The sequence below is a fragment of the Elgaria multicarinata genome, chromosome 16, assembly GCF_023053635.1.
Source record: "Elgaria multicarinata webbii isolate HBS135686 ecotype San Diego chromosome 16, rElgMul1.1.pri, whole genome shotgun sequence".
NCBI lineage: Eukaryota > Metazoa > Chordata > Lepidosauria > Squamata > Anguidae > Elgaria > Elgaria multicarinata.
The window spans coordinates 1631743-1647546 of NC_086186.1; the positions used below are offsets into that span (position 1 = coordinate 1631743).

Here is a 15804-nt window from a genome sequence, read left to right on the forward strand (position 1 = left end):
CAGGGCGGCACGCAGGCTCCCTCCTGCTCCCATTTCAGCCTCAGAGCAACCCTGTGAGGCAAGTCAGGCTGAGGGACTGAGCCGAGGTCTGACCCTGGATCTCCTCAGCCCCTTGGTCCGGCACTAACGGCTCTGTTACGCTGGGCTGCCCGTGTCCACCTCGTCTCGTCTGGTGCTTTGGGGAGGAGATTTTCATGCTGATGCTGTCACAAAAAGCAACTCCAAGACCACTTCTGTCAGACTCATATTTTTGAAACCCAAAATGTTGTAAAAACTGAATTAAGCTAGAATTTATTATTCACACAGAAAAGGGCTGTCGCTACTGTATTCTGATGTGGTGTTTCTGTGTTTGTTTACTATGTAGCTGTCATGTTTGATATAAGAAAGGAATATACCGCCAGAAATCAAATCCTTTACTTGTGTAAAGTAGTGTCCCCTTTTTTGCAGAAAGGAAATAAGCGATGGAACTCCCTGGAAGCACCCGAATCCATTTTATTTACATGGGACTGGAAGTCCACGTACATCCGATGCCCTTCGTTTTTCGAGAAGCTTGTGAGTCTGCTGCCTTTGTGGCCGTGGTGGGAAGTGGGCGTGGCCGGTTTTACCTAGCAGTGGGCAGGGGTGGGGTGGGGGTGGGGGTGGGCTGCTCTTAAAGTTCTGCTTGGGGCGTCTTTGATATGAACTCCCACAGCATGAGTCGGGAGTAGGTCTTCCACTAACTAACCGGGACAGGGGTATGTTCAACTTCTCTGTTCTCTTCCACCTCACAGGCCGAAGACCCGCTTCCACCTCAGTGTATTGAAAATGCACACGTCTTGTTACATTTGGGAGATTCTGTCACAACAGATCACATCTCACCTGCTGGGAGCATCGCTCGGGGCAGTGCAGCTGCCAGATACTTGACAAACAAGGGGTAAGGATCCGCAGGGGAGTCGTATGGTTTGAGGGGCGGGTGGGGGGCCGGAGGGTTCCGCTGATCTTCAGAAATGGCGTCGTTCTGGCAGTTGCTGTTCAAACAGATGAACAGGACGTGCTGTTGCTAAAGTAGGTTACTAAGCAGGATTAACTAAATTTCTTTCAGGCTTTTGGTCAGAATTTGCTGCATAATCTCTCCAGCTTTTACTAGGGCCCTCTAGATCATGCTGTATCCTGTTCGTACTCCATCATATGCAGAGATATCATTTCATGTACAGAACATCAGCGGCGGTATCAACCCCTAATCGGAAGAGAACGGCTTTATTGCCTGCCATTTGTTTGCAAACGGCACCCGCTATGCAGAAGTGGGAGTGCTGCTCTTAAGCTCCCTGACCTGACTAGGATTATGTGGCACAGAAAAGTCTTTTAAAGTGCTGTTAGAAATTCACTTCCAGGTGGCCTGTCTGTTGTAACCCTCTCCTGTGGTCTCTTGTAGCCTCACGCCTCGTGAATTCAATTCTTACGGCGCTCGACGGGGTAATGATGCGGTGATGACAAGAGGCACCTTTGCCAACATCAAGCTTTTAAATAAATTCATTGGGAAACCGGCTCCTAAAACTGTTCACTTCCCAACAGGACAGACGGTGAGGACATAGTGCTCAAGCGAAGCCATTATTGGGCAGCTGCCAGTTGAGAACGCCCCGTAACCTCTCCTCCATCTCTCTCTCTCTCTCTCTCTCTTTCAATTGCAGCTGGATGTCTTTGATGCGGCTGAATTATATCGGAAAGAGAATGTCCCTCTGATCATCTTAGCAGGGGCAAAGTACGGACTGGGGAGCTCCAGAGATTGGGCTGCAAAAGGACCTTTTTTACTGGTACGTTCACGTTGTATTAAATTGTAAGGAATTAACACCCTGGGAGTCCTCATTACTGCAGCTTGCCCAGTCTTTGGTTTTGTAGAACCTTGCAAGGTGGTCAAGAAATATTTTAAATAAATCAAAAGTCCAATCTTGTCTCTCTTGAAAATGCATGAGCTAGTTTTTCACTGAACTTGAAGAATAACAGGTTACAGCTTTCGACTATTGAATTCCCAAATTGGGACCACAGTTAACAGAATCTAATCTAATAACTCAAAAGGCAGTGTCGTGTAGTGGTCAGAGCGTTGGACTGGGACTCAGGTGACCTGGGTTCTAGTCCCCATTCAGCCGTGGAAGCTCACTGGGTGACTTTGAGCCAGTCACTGATTCTCAGTCTAACCTACCTCACAGGGTTGTTGTGAAGATAAAATGGAGAGGGGGAGAAGGATCATGTAAGCTGCTTTGGGTTCCTTGGAAGCGGAAGAAAGGTGAAATTTAAATGCAATAACAAGTCTAAGCCAACTGTTCAGCTAGGTGATTATAGACCAAATAATCGTATTAAATTAGGCTAAAATTATTCCTTCACTTCCAGTTTTATTTCAGTGACAATAATGCATCCGTTTCTACCTGTCTGTCTCTTTCCCGTATTTCTCTACAATTGCTGCTTATATACTTCTACCCACATCTCTGCTTGCTTGGTAGCATTTTGCAAACCGCCCAGACCAGGTTCCAGATAACCCAAATCTCCCATATTTTGAATTACAGAAATATTGGAGGATTAGACTATGTCTAAATTGGATATCACTCTATTCACAGGGTGTGAAAGCAGTTATTGCTGAAAGCTACGAGAAGATCCACAAAGGCCATCTGATTGGAATGGGCATCGCTCCACTGCAGTTCCTGCCTGGGGAAAATGCGCATGCACTGGGCCTGACAGGCAAAGAACAGTTTTCTGTCTCGTTTCCTCAAGAGTTATCCCCAGGAATCACCCTAAACGTCAAGGTACCTCCGACTGACTTGCACATGTGGGGGTTTGTAATGTTAGATGCTTAAATCATGGTTTCCTTCTAAGAAGCAAGTTTGGTCTTCCATCCTTTGCAAGTGGCCATCGAAAAGGCAGTTAGGTGGCATTCATGCCATGCGTTGCATTCACGTGTGACTTTACAATTTGCCTTGAGAGGAGCTGGTTTTGGAAACGTGCTTCTGGGCGGGAAATCAGCGACGGAACAGGCTGAGGGGAGCCAGAGAAGGGCCCTTCAGGCAACGCAAAGGCTGCTGCGCCACATCAAGTAGCTCAGTGGGCTCATCAAAGGCCCTTGTGATAAAAGGGAGGTTTGGATCAAGTCCACGCAAAGGGTAGCAAGGTGCCATCAGGAGCCACGTTGCTGGGTGCAGAATGCAAAGGAGGTTTGGCGCAATGGAACAGGGAGGCGCCGTTTTGCCCCACTGAGTGGCGCGGTGTTCTTGGGCAGCCCTCCTTTGTTTCAGTGGGGCTCCTTTCCAGGGGCGGTTGCTTGACGTTGATCAGCATTGGGGGGAGCATTTGGGTTTTCCACCTCGCATTGCAAAAATACCTCGGTCCAGCCGTGGAGCTATGTAGATTCTCGATCCAAAAGCCTTGCCCTTACCCAGCAATTAGGAGGAAATAATGGTCTGCCCTCAGAAGAAGCGGTCAGGTAAGCCAGCCTTTTGACATAATTCCCATCGTTCTTTTATTGCAGTGTCTTTAGACCTCATTGCTTGTGGGGCAATGGTATGAATCCCAGCCCTGAGGAGCATAAAAGTCACAAATGGCTGCTTGGAGCGCTCAACCTGTGCTCCGCCTCAGACCATCTGAGGTTTTTGCAGGCTTTGCCTGTATTTTTATGAAGTTTTTAGACACCTGCCAGGATTTGGGTTTCTGCAGTTTGCTGTCATCATGGAATGCGTTCTATGAATAGAGCAAAATATCTACAGTTTAGGGACACTGGAAATTAACACAGTCCTAACTGATCTCTTGTTTTGCTCTTTCTTCTTCTCTTAAGACAAATACAGGTAAAGTATTCCATGTGGTCGCTTCATTTGACAATGATGTGGAAATGACATTGTACAAACATGGTGGCGTTCTGAACTACATGGTCCAAAGGCTCTTGTAGAGCCCTGTCCACACCTGGGGACTGTGCACGGATGCCCCCCTACCCCCCACCCCCGCCTCCTGTGATGGCCTTGCACAGACCTTGCTCTGTTGTTGGAACTGCCTGCAGTCCCGCTGCGCTCAGATATTTCGTCCATGGATGTAAAAGATTGTGAATTGTTGTAGTGACTGCAGCAAGATCCTTCCGGATTTTAAAATAATATTCAAATGGTGCTATTGACATTGCTAAAAAAAAATTGACGTGTGTGTTGTGAAAGAGAACTGTAAGTATGGGGCGGTGGGGGGAGGGGATTGTCTTAGACCCTTTTGTAAATAAATGATGTGAAACCTGAAACTGAATTGTGGTGAAAATTTTAAGCAAGAAGACTTTCTGCAGTTATTTTCTCCCTTAGATTTTGCACCTTTTAACTTTCTATTGCTGTTTGTTGGTTTCAGGGGCAGCACATGGTTTGGAAGGTTAAGGGTGGGCAGGTTTTCCTTTTTATTCAGGCCTCCAGGTTTCCAGATCAAAAGCCAATTCTAGATCACTGTATTGGCCATAGATGAGAAAGCTGAAGGGAGCCCAGCATAGAATCTATACGTGAAAGAGAGAATTTCCTGTGAAGAATGCCAAGATGAAGACAAACATCCCATTTTGGAGTCTTTTTATTTCCAAACCATGTTCCAGCCTCCTCTGTTGCTTCATACAAAGGTGGATGAGCTTTTGATGCATGACTAGCATGGACCTTCGCTGGGCTAACCTGTCCTGCTGCTGAATTAACTGAAACAGCGGCAATCTCTCTCCTCAATTTGCCTTTGGCAGTTAGAAATCTAGCAGTCGCCCGTGCTATCTGTCACTGGCGAGCTGAGCTGCAACCACAGATCTCAGCCTCTCCCCTTTAAATAGTCTATCTGGTTTTCCTCTCTCTACTTTTAGTATATGATCCAAAATAGCTGGAACTCTTTGACCTGAGGATGATTACAAATAACTCCTTGGATTGCTGAGGCAGCTTTGTGGCCTTGTACTCCTAATAACCAACCAGGTGGCCCATTCGTGGAGATCCCTGCATGTTAGCCCAAACTGCCTATTATACCAGTGCCATCTCCACGGCTACCCTTTGGACTGGGTCGGCATTGCTGGAGAAAACAACTTCCTTAGTATAACTGAGTATATTCTGCATCTCAGCAAAGCAGGTTGGTGGGTCATGTCAGATTCTTTTTCAAGTCCTTTAGAAATAGCTGTATTTGCAGTGCAACCTGTGTTAATTATTTTATAGTGAGAAGCAATCTGTAATTAAGAATTGCCTAGTCCACCAGCTGTATGCAATAATGTTGGTTTTACTCTGTGGGGATTCTGCTGCAAAAAATATCCTTGGTAATTAAACATCTGATTTCAGTTTATTATTATTTTTTAAAAAAGCTGTTCTATATAAAATAATCACACAGCAGAATATACAATATACTTCTCGTGAATACTCTGCCACTTAAAATATCCACTGAGTTCTGAGTGATTTAATTTGGAAAGTTACTAGGTTCTGCAGAACAGAGATGGCAGGGAAGTGGTGTAAATGTAAAATTTTGCTTTGTAATGGAAAACATTTCTGTCTGGCCATTTTGAACATGACATAACTTAAATAGTACTGAAAATGTTCTGTGGAATTTCTTGGACAGAAATTTTTCTCTAAACTTCCTTGAATTAATACTTTCAGTCTCAAATCAGCGGGGCTCTTTGCATTTCCCCCAAGGCTAATCCCTTTATTGAGCTCCTCTCAGTACTCTTGGCGTAGGCTCATCACTGCTGGAATGAGGCACATGGAGGGGCCGTTCTGCCCTGACAATTACAAATGGCCACTGAGGGTACCGTGGGCAGTATTTCAGTGGATAGGAGCACAAACGTAAATTGTGTTGTGTTAGCCTAAGGGGCCCTTTAGCACATGGGTTTTCCAGGGAATCCTCTCACACCAGCATACTTCCTTGGTGTTACGCTAGAAGTCCTTTCCACGAACAGAATGCAATTTACGTTGATGCTCGTGTCCGATTGGATACTGTCCCTTACATGTGACAATGTCCAAATTAGCTCTTCCCGCCTGGTGGGTTCTTCCTCCTTGTTTGTCTGTGGTCCTCACCCCCGCCACAGCCCTTGCTCCCTAAGGCTTGCAGCCGGTGTGCCTTACCAGACACGCCCATCATTTCCTAGAATTGAGAACAGCGTTTGCGGGTCTTGCTTTGAAGGAGCTTTCATCTTGACATATTTGCGCCCTGAGTGTAAGCGCAGGCGCCCATATCTTTCGCATGCAGCTTTATGACTTTGGGAGCGATGCCAGAAATCAGACAGTGTTATGCATTTGGCCACCACCTAGGAAGCTGTCATTGGTGTGCTTGTGCTGGTTTTTGAGCGTCGGCTTTTAAAGCGGCCCAATTCCCTGTCAGTTGCAGGAAAGAAGTAGTCATTTTCCCAAAAGTACACAGCCTCTCAGTGCTGTTTTGCTGGGCCACAAAACATGCACGGCCATGAAGGCTTGAGCTGGCTTTATGATTTTGGCATTTGAGAGAAGTGGTTCGCAGAAATGGAGACCTTTGAACTTCCGAGTTCCAATACTGTCAGGGTGAGGTGAAAGCTTCTGCCATCATTTGGGCGGCTTCTTCTTCTTCTTCTTCTTCTTCTTCTTCTTCTTCAACCATGAACGGTTGTGCTTTCAAGGCTGCAGCCCCTGTGCATTTTTTTTTACTTGGAAATAATTTCCCTTGAACTCAAAAGGAGCAAGCGTGCCTGGACTCAGGCCGCCTGGCTCAGATTTTGGTGGGACTTTTGCTGATTTATTTCTCCCTACACACACCCCTGAAGCAAGCATCCTTTGCATATTATGCAGAAGCTTGAAAGGGAGAGGTGGGGGGGGGGAGGCAAAGTAGTAAGGTTGTTCTATTAGGGGCCTTTTGGTTTGACTGGAAACTACCTATCTGAATTTTGTCCATCTATCAGCAACAGCACAATATATTTTACTCAGAAAGACTTGGGGGTGAATCCAGAAGTTGGATGCTGATCTTAAACCCTATAAGGGCAAAATCATTGAAACTGGAATTGTATTTTGTCTTCAGGTTCTCTCTTCAATTTTGATTTGGAAGAGAACCTTTGAATTTCAATCCTAAAAGGCTCTGTTAACAAAATGGGGGGGGAGTGTTTATAAAATTATACATCTGCAAAATTATAAATGCATTTTATTAATCATATATAAGCAACTGCAAATGAATGTCTGCTCTTTTAAGCCAACATAACAGTATATAATGGGTTTTATGTTCACTGATAAGTATTGTATAGAAATCTTAAAGACAAAGTTCAATTTGCTGACAATTGTGCATAAAATGTTAAATCGATGTAAATTATTTTTAATAAAGAAAGTTGTACCATGTTTCAGCTGCAACTGTTTCTTTCTGAATTTTTAGAAACATCCAAAGACTTTATTGGTCAATGTCAGCATAATGACTATGAATGAGGCTGAATAGCATTCACAAACCGATCCATCAGCGTTCTTGTGAGGCACAGATTGAAAAATGTATCTGCATTTAAAAGTGTGGAAGGTGTAGCAATCGCATCCCAGGGTTTCACCAGCACATCTTCTAAATTTTCATAACTTGTCTTTTCAGAGGGTGGCTATAACTCTGTTCTCCAATTTAGTATTTCAAATAGACCTGTTCGGTTGTTGAGGTGCAAGCTACCAACTTCAGCAAAATCCAGCCACAGCTTTTCACTCCTTCATGGCATCCCATCAGTTTCTAAATTTCTCCCACCCCCCACCCTGACCATATAATGAAGAATGGAGATCCACTTCCTGCAAACTTAAAATATCCTTAAAACTCAAGTAACATTCAACCCATCCTAAAGTCATTAAAAATATGAAGATGTAATATGTTTGCAGCAACCTCTAACTCTCACTGTGGAAAGTAATCCTATGTCTGGGATGTACTACTTTAGGCATTCTTATTTATTTATTTATTTATTTATTTAAAACATTTATATCCTGCCCTATATCATTAAGATCTCAGAGCGGGTTAGTCAATGGGAGCAAATGTGATTAAACACTAAAATTTGTTTAGGGGAAAAAAAGCCTAATATGTTAGGGAGAAGAGATCTAGGCTTGCTTTCACTGCAACATAATGGTCAACTATGTGCTTTTTGTATTTGTAATTTTTAAATTATTATTACTGCCAACAGACAGTAATACTGTACTCATTGTAGCTTACTAGAATCTCTCAGAATACACTGCTAAAGAAAGAAACTTCAAAGGAAGACTCCAGCATGAAATTGCTGAACAAGATCTTATCAACATATTTATTTGTTTAGGCATGTATCAAAACTAGGGTTTTCTTTCCCGCTACAGGTGCTCAGTTACCAAAGTTAGGATGATTGTGTTAACACCAAATACTGCTCTGCTTATCTTGTACACACTTTAAATTTTACAAAGAATTGTCACATATTCTAGCTCTTGCATTTCACAACTAGTTAACCCTGCTGTTTACATGTTTTCCTCTATACTTGAGTGTGTTCTAATGCACCTCACAATTCTTATAAAAATGGCAGGAACACTTGCTGTTCCAATTCGAAAAATGAAACACACCCACCCGCCCCAAAATAGTGGCATTTCCCTCTGTCCTAATCAAAAGTATTACCCTAAGTATTATGCAAGCGTTTGAATTCAATAGAGCACTTCGGCAGGCAAGTCACCCCAAAGTGAGATGGGGACGAAGGAGAGGGGTTGGAGTCGATGGCCTTGTGGGCCCCTTCCAACTCTGCTGTTCTATGATCCTATGTTGCTGCTCAACACGAAATCTTGTCCACTTCTTTGACTTCGGATTGGACCTTCTTATTGAATGAATGAATACCTTTATTGAATAAGTCCTCTTATTGTAGCTTTCGGGTCATATTTGTATAGGTGGAGGTGTGGAAGCGTCGTGGGCTTTTAATAGCCTTGCTTCCAGAAGGGGGCAGAGCCGCCTTGTCACCAATCGGAAGCTTTCTTACATGCTTCCCCGGGCAGGAAAGGGAGAGAATTTTGCATTTCCTGCTCTGATAGGTGGGGAGCAACTTCGTCCAGGGATTTCCGTGCGAGCGGCTGAGCTGCAGCTGGGTGGTCTCCTCCTCCTCCTCCTCCCCCCCCCACCGCTTGCTCTCGAGTTGCTGCTCGGTCCTTGCAGATGCAGCTGCTCTCGGCAGCCTTTTCCACAGTAGCAGCTGCTCTGGCTCTGGCTCCCTCCGGGCCGGTGGCACGCTGTGCACACGCACACGCAAGCACCGAGGAGCCTGACACGCGGCCGTTGCTTTCTGCACGGGCCAAAGCATTCCCTCTCCTGTAGCCGGACCCAAGATGAGACCTCAGAGTGGTGGCATCACCATCGCGGGGGGCGGGAAAGGAAGACAGACAGAGCAGCACGTTTAGAGCTGAGGTTTCCTGACTGCCCAGGTCAGTTCCTTCCTTTTCACCTGTATGCAGCACTGATATGCATCATCATCTCTGGGCTGCCTCTCCTGCCTCTGGAACAGGGCTTCTGCGTCTCATCTTCAGGCTTTCTTTAAAAAAATGTTTTTTTTTTAAGGATTCACGAGATCTTGCCTCTAGACCAGGGGCAGGAGGCAGAAAGTATATCGGGGTGTAGTGCAAGATTTCTTAGTGCAAGGATAAATTTGCAAGTGGTTCCCCGTGGGCAGCTGGTTGACCGCTCAGTGAACAGGCTGTTGGACTAGTTGGTCCTTGGTCTGATCCAGCCTCAGGGCTCTTCTTAAGTTCTTAGGCCATAGCTAGACCTAAGGTTTATCCCTGGATCGTCCAGGGGTCAAACCTGTTCATCTAGGTAACACACCCAGGCAGGGGCGAACCCTGGATGATCCCAGGATAAACCTTAGGCCTAGCTGTGGCCTTAGTAGATCATCAAAGGGTCTCTGATTGCGTTGAAAAATTTCAACCACTTCCAGAGGGGAAGCAAAAACAGCCAAGAGTCTCTGATGTTTATTATGGCACATGCTTGCAACTGCCATGGCTGGCCTTATGCTAACTTCTCCCCTCTCTCATGCTCCCCTGTAAAATAGGGATATTAGGGTGCAACCCTGTGCATGTTTAGACAGGAAACAGCCGTACAACTCCACCAGTGCAGTTCAATGGTCTGTCCAATTTGAGGAGCTTTTGCTGCCTTGAGTTCCATGATTGAAAGGTGGGATATAAATCCAGTGACTAAACGCAACACAGGAGCCCACCTTTTCAAAACTCTCTAAGCTAGCACCTAGCACCACCTCAGCGATGGCAGCAAATTCCTTAAACTATGCGCAGTGTGAAGAAAGGGGTTGTTTTGTACCTCCTCACTGTTTCAAAAGAAAACAACATAAATGTACAAAGGTTAGAGCTTCTGTTAAAGTCAGAAGGTTTATTAAAGTCCAAGGGTTATTAAAGACTTCTAGTTTGGAGCAAAGAGGGTAGATTGTTGTAAAACTTTCAGCCGGAGGACTTATGATCAGAAGAGGAGCTGGGAGAAAAGAATACAACTTTTAAACGAAATATTACAGCTTGTACTGCTTCTTGTTTTTAGCAAACTGAATGTGAGTTGTGAAGCTTTTCTTCAATTTTACACTTTTGAAAACTATATTGGTGGTATGTCAGCAATATATAAGAACCTAAATCATATACGCTTAATAAAGATGCAAGTGCTTTCAATGGAATTTACTCCTGAGAAGGCATATGCAGAACTGCAATTGTAATTTTGCCCCTGACATGCAATGGCATGTATGATCCATGCTCTGTTGACATCTAGATGAAAGCCTCTACTATTTGAATGTTTCTGGATTTTTCATGAGGGGTTAATTTTCATCAATATAATAGTGTAAGTTTTAAAAACAATCTCACTGAATAATAGCAATAAATGGGAGCCTTAAAGAGAAATGTGGGTGGAAGGAACTGAAGGAGTAATTCTGTGAGTTGGCAGAACTGTTTGATTGAGACTTTGGCTACAAAAAGCATAAACAGGTTTCTTTCCCCCTCCCTACCCAAATAATATATACACACGTGTCTTTTAACCAACCGTTGCCTCGAGTCAAATAGATTTTGCAGGTTTTTAAGGCTGTATATGATGCTTGCAGGACCCAACACAGTTCCTGCAAACTCCATATAAATTGGATCATGTTAGGGTGGCCTGGAACAGCCAGGAGTGAACCCTCTTCCGCTGCAGTTTTTAGATTCTGCTCTCCTTACGGAAGTGACTTTGGAGGAGGCTTTCTGGCAATTTGGGGGAAGAACAGGCTCCATCTACTCACCTATACGGCTCTTTCCGTTCCACTACTACCACCATTTTATGGAGTTACTTTGGCAAACTGGTTCTGCACACAGGTCTGCTTCTTTGACTCCTAGTTTGGCCCTGCAACGATACAACAATCTGTGAACAGCTTTTGTCAACGTATATACAGTTCTTCTCTTCCCCCAGCTCTCCAGCGCCCAGAGGGTGGGAGGATGTATCGTTTTTCACTCCAGCCTTGGAGAATATCGCCCAAACTCTTGCTTTCTGGTTTAGAATGCTGCATTCACAGCTGTTTAAGTGTAAAACACAATTCAAATCTTCCGTTCTATTTTCCCTTTTTAAACAAAAATTCTTATTATTTTCCTCTAGTCCCACAATGTCTTCCGGAAGTAATCAACAGCTTTGCACCTTGAATAAGCCGGCATTCAGTGAAAAAGAAGCCATTGAATTGGTCGAAAGGATATTTGGATTAAAAGTCTCTGAACTCAAACCACTTCCCAGCTACGATGATCAGAATTTCCACGTGCACGTTGTAAATTTCGAAAGGAAGGGAGAAAAGGCTGAGGAATATGTCCTCAAAATTATCAATTGCGAAGACAGCCAGAACCCGGAACTCATTGAGGTGCAGACAAGGATTATGATGTTTTTGAAAGAGGAGGGCTTTCCCGTGGCTGCCCCCCATTTCACTAAAGAGGGTGAAATCATGTTTCTTGAGTCCAGAGGTGAGAGAGCTGAAGGTATAGCTGGCATTGATATTCTACTGCAACAATCTTCTTCTGTTGCAGCGTGGAGTGCTTCTGCTCAGGGTGCCAGAGAGCCATCTCCTTTTCCAGGGCACTCCATTACATTGTTGGGTGGTTTAGGGTGGCTAACAGGCCACCTCCAGATAACACACTAACCCAAAGTTTAACAAACAGCCCCCAGTTCGGAACAATCCCCCCCCACATCCGCTGAGTGTGGGTTATCGGTTGTGTGAACATCCCTTACGTCTGCATCTTTTGCCCCAGGGTCCAGTTAATGAATCACAGGGTGATATTAAAAACAGCAACGAAGTAGGCCCTGCAAGCCTGGCGTCTGCCCACCTCAGGGCATTTGAATACATTTGAATTCCTAACAATGGAATTTCCTGACCAAAGTGCCCCGTTGTCTCTCATTCTTCTTAGCGGCCACCTGTTCCCTCTTCCAATAAGTGACTTCAGGCTCTCTCTTTCGCCTCTCAGATACTGGCTCTGCCACCCAAGAGTACATGGTGAGGCTGTTGAGCTACCTACCAGGCCGAACCGTGGCCACGCTCCCGATGGGTCCTCCTGTCCTGTATGAAATTGGGCAGCTGGCCGCCCGGCTGGATAAAACACTTGCGGAGGTGAGATTGTAGTTTGACTGGGGGGTGGGGTGGGGGTTTGGGGGGTCGATGGGCACATGTGGAATTTTAAGAGAATGCCAAGGGTGCCTGGGGAGGGCTCGCCCACTCACAAAACGGCTGCCGTGGCAGGCGCAGCTGGTCACAAAACGCCCCTTTCCCAGAAGTAGAAGTAGAACTGGTGAGACAAAAACGAAAGGGAGTGCATAAGAGCCTAAGAAGGGCCCTGGCGCTGGATCAGACCAAGGGGCCAGCTGGGCCAGCATTCTGCTCACACAGGGGCCAAGCAGCTGCCCAGAGGAAACCCACACGCAGGACATGGGGGCAACAGCACCCTCTCGCCCATGTCCCCCAGCAATTGGTGTACATAGGCCTGCTGCTGCTGATACTGCGGGTCGCACATAGCCGCCGGTACTAGTAACCATCAATAGCTTTGTCCTCCACGAATTTGTCTAACCCCCTTTTATAGCCATCCAAATTGGTGGCCATCGCTACCTCTTGTGGTTCCTTGGTTAGTAGCTTGGAGAGGTCCTATAGAGCTCTGGCTGAAACCCGGAGCAGATTCACTGCCCCACTGAGATCAGAGCCACCAGCCTCCCCTTGCCCCGGTTCCGTGTTTATATGGATAGGGCGTGTGAGGGGCTTGTGCTTCTTGTTTCGCCGGCACCTCTGATGTGTCCCAGGTTGCCCATAGACGCGTCCTCCGTGTTGAGTATTCAGTAGTGCTTCAGAGCCCCGTCAGACCACCCAGCACTTCGCATCCTGGGAAGGTCCTGGTTACATTGACGACACTGTTTGTACGACGGGGCGCTGTGCACGGTAAGGAATGCAACTGAATGTTGTTGCTGCTGCTGTTGTTCTCCCCCACCGTCCCACCTGGAAGAAATTCCAACATCCGTCGGTGAAAAGTCTACATCGAGATGGATTCATCTGGAATCTGGCTAATGTTCCCCTTCTGAAGCGGCACATTCATGCGCTGGGCCAGAGCAGATATCGGGAAGTGGTGGAGAAGGTTCTTGAACAGTTCAGAGCTAAAATAGTGCCAAGGCTGAGCTCCTTTCGGCCCTGTAAGTAGATTTATTTATTTGTCTGTCTGTCTATATAAAATGATTGCGCTGTGATGCAATATTTATTATTTGATTTTTCTTTTGCTCAGAATGTGAGTGTATGCGTGGGTGGGTGCATCAACGTTGGCAAGTGTGAGTGAAAGGGAGAGAGAATGACCTGGTGGCATGAGATGATAACCCGCCCTGGCTTGACCACCCATGGTGGCTTGCTGCGTTGACCAAACCCGACAGGGCGACAAGATGGGTTTTTGGGAACGGCTCCAGAGCCGGCCAGCCAGAGCAGCGAGAACCAAGGCAACGAGACGTTCTCTCTCCAAGGCGCCTGGGATCCATGCCGGGAGGGCTGAGGGGGAATGAAGGGGGAAGCTGGCCTCGGTGAGCCTGATCGTCTGTCAGGTTAGCAAGCGAACAGCCGGCCCACGACGGCTGACGGGCAAGGTGGCTTAGCGTCCTGTGCAAAGCCTTCCCATGCTTGAGAGTGAGCCCCAAGGATGACTGTCGGGCGAGTCGTTCTCTCTCAGCCTAGACTCCCTTGCAGAGTTGGGCAGATAAAGTGGCGAGAGGGCCGTGCCTGCCCCCCTGAGCTTCTTGGAGGCAGCATGGGATAAACATGTAACAAAGTCCTCCCACCAAACACGGCATGATGACCTACGTTTGAGTAAGCATGTGGTGCAAGCCACACATTGATTGTCCGGTGATTTGGTATGAGGGTTCAAAAGCCGAACACGCCCTTCCCTTCGATGTTTGGCAACGTCAGAATCTTGTCTCCCTCTCAATGCAACGTGCTGACATTTTTGCTCGCTGCATTGGTACCACCCGGGCGCCAAAGGGACACCCCCGCGCTGGCTCTGCGCGGCCCGCTGCCAGTTCCCCCATCCCTCACTGCTCATGTTTCGTCTGGGCCGCCTCAGTGACACGACCTGGGAAACGTGGAACCTTGGGCAGCCAGAAAAACATTGCTTTTTCTTTGTGCTCCATTTAGGTATCAATCATGGGGACCTCAATGACCACAATATTCTTCTAGTCGATACCAATCCTGCTTCCCCTCAAAGTCCACGCTACAGAGTTTCTGGAATTTTGGACTTCAGCGACATGAGCTGCGGCTACTATGTGTTTGAAGCCGCTATCACCATCATGTATATGATGATAGAAAGCAAGGATCCCCTCTGGGTCGGAGGCCACGTCCTCGCAGGGTTTGAAAGCGTTGTCCCCTTGACGGCCGAGGAACGGGCGTCCCTCTTCCTCCTAGTGTGCGGGAGGTTCGCTCAGTCCCTCGTGATAGCTGTGCACACCACCCTCTTGCATCCCGAGAATGAAGAATACTTGATGATCACAGCCAAAACGGGATGGAAGCATTTGATGGCGCTCTTCGAGATGGGCCAAGAAGCCGTAGAGAAGATCTGGTTTGAGACTGCGAGGACCTGCACCTGAAAAGACCCTTGTCAACTGTGGATGAGGCGGTGATATCAACCAGATGGTTTAAAACCGGGCACCATCAAAATGTCAAATTCCAAACCTTATGACCAGGAAATGCATATATACTGCCACCTGGAATAAAGTACACAAAAGATTTGTTGTTGTTTATTCGTTCAGTTGCTTCCGACTCTTCGTGACTTAAATTTAAAAAATCAACTCCAGTGATTCCCTTAATATAGTGAATATAAATTTTTATTTGACTTTCACAGACCCCCTGGAGCCCATCCATGAGCCCTTGGTGGTCCATGGACCCCAGGTAAAGAACCCCTGATCTATGGGGACAAAAGAATTTTAAAAAAAGGTAGCGAATAGATATCGCCTGGCTGTTGGAAGCCACCCTGCCTCAGCCTGCGCACACAACACTCCTGCAGTGTGGACTAAACGGCAAAGGAAGTGGATAGATTTTTAAAAAAACCACCTCCGAGGGTATTTGCACTGCAATTTATTTCCCTTAACGCGCGCACACACGTGCACCACACACCACGTTTCCCCCGGGAGTGCTGCGAGTTTGTCTGAGGCGGAGGAGGAAGGGGGCGGCGGCGACGACACGCACGGCGCTATTGCCTAGCTTTCGTGTTGGACTACATCCCCCAGCAGCCTCTCCTAACTCGCCCTCCTTCGTCTCCTAGCAACAGCGGCTCCTTTTCCTCCCATATAAAAAACCCACAAGGCGACTAAAGTCGGCCGGAAATCCGGTCCGAGGAGCCCTGGATGGCCGGTCTAGCGCTGAACATCTATGCC

General features: G+C 46.6%; 2 protein-coding genes across 2 annotated transcripts in view; both read left to right on the forward strand.

Moving 5' to 3' along the window:
* The window catches only part of IREB2 (iron responsive element binding protein 2), a 30882-nt gene extending 23590 nt beyond the window's left edge, over positions 1 to 7292 (forward strand). Inside the window, exons 17-22 of the mRNA XM_063142730.1 lie at positions 448 to 552; positions 771 to 913; positions 1412 to 1559; positions 1668 to 1790; positions 2589 to 2774; positions 3797 to 7292. Of these exons, the coding sequence (XP_062998800.1) occupies positions 448 to 552; positions 771 to 913; positions 1412 to 1559; positions 1668 to 1790; positions 2589 to 2774; positions 3797 to 3907 (816 nt within the window). The 3' untranslated portion in view covers positions 3908 to 7292. The remainder of the gene's footprint in view (positions 1 to 447; positions 553 to 770; positions 914 to 1411; positions 1560 to 1667; positions 1791 to 2588; positions 2775 to 3796) is intronic.
* Positions 7293 to 8974: 1682 nt separating this feature from the next.
* HYKK (hydroxylysine kinase) lies at positions 8975 to 15159 on the forward strand. Its single transcript, XM_063142421.1, has 5 exons — positions 8975 to 9341; positions 11530 to 11882; positions 12381 to 12523; positions 13404 to 13587; positions 14570 to 15159. Exons 2-5 carry the CDS (start codon positions 11537 to 11539, stop codon positions 15016 to 15018), a joined length of 1122 nt encoding a protein of 373 aa, XP_062998491.1. The 5' UTR covers positions 8975 to 9341; positions 11530 to 11536; the 3' UTR covers positions 15019 to 15159.
* Positions 15160 to 15804: the final 645 nt, after the last annotated feature.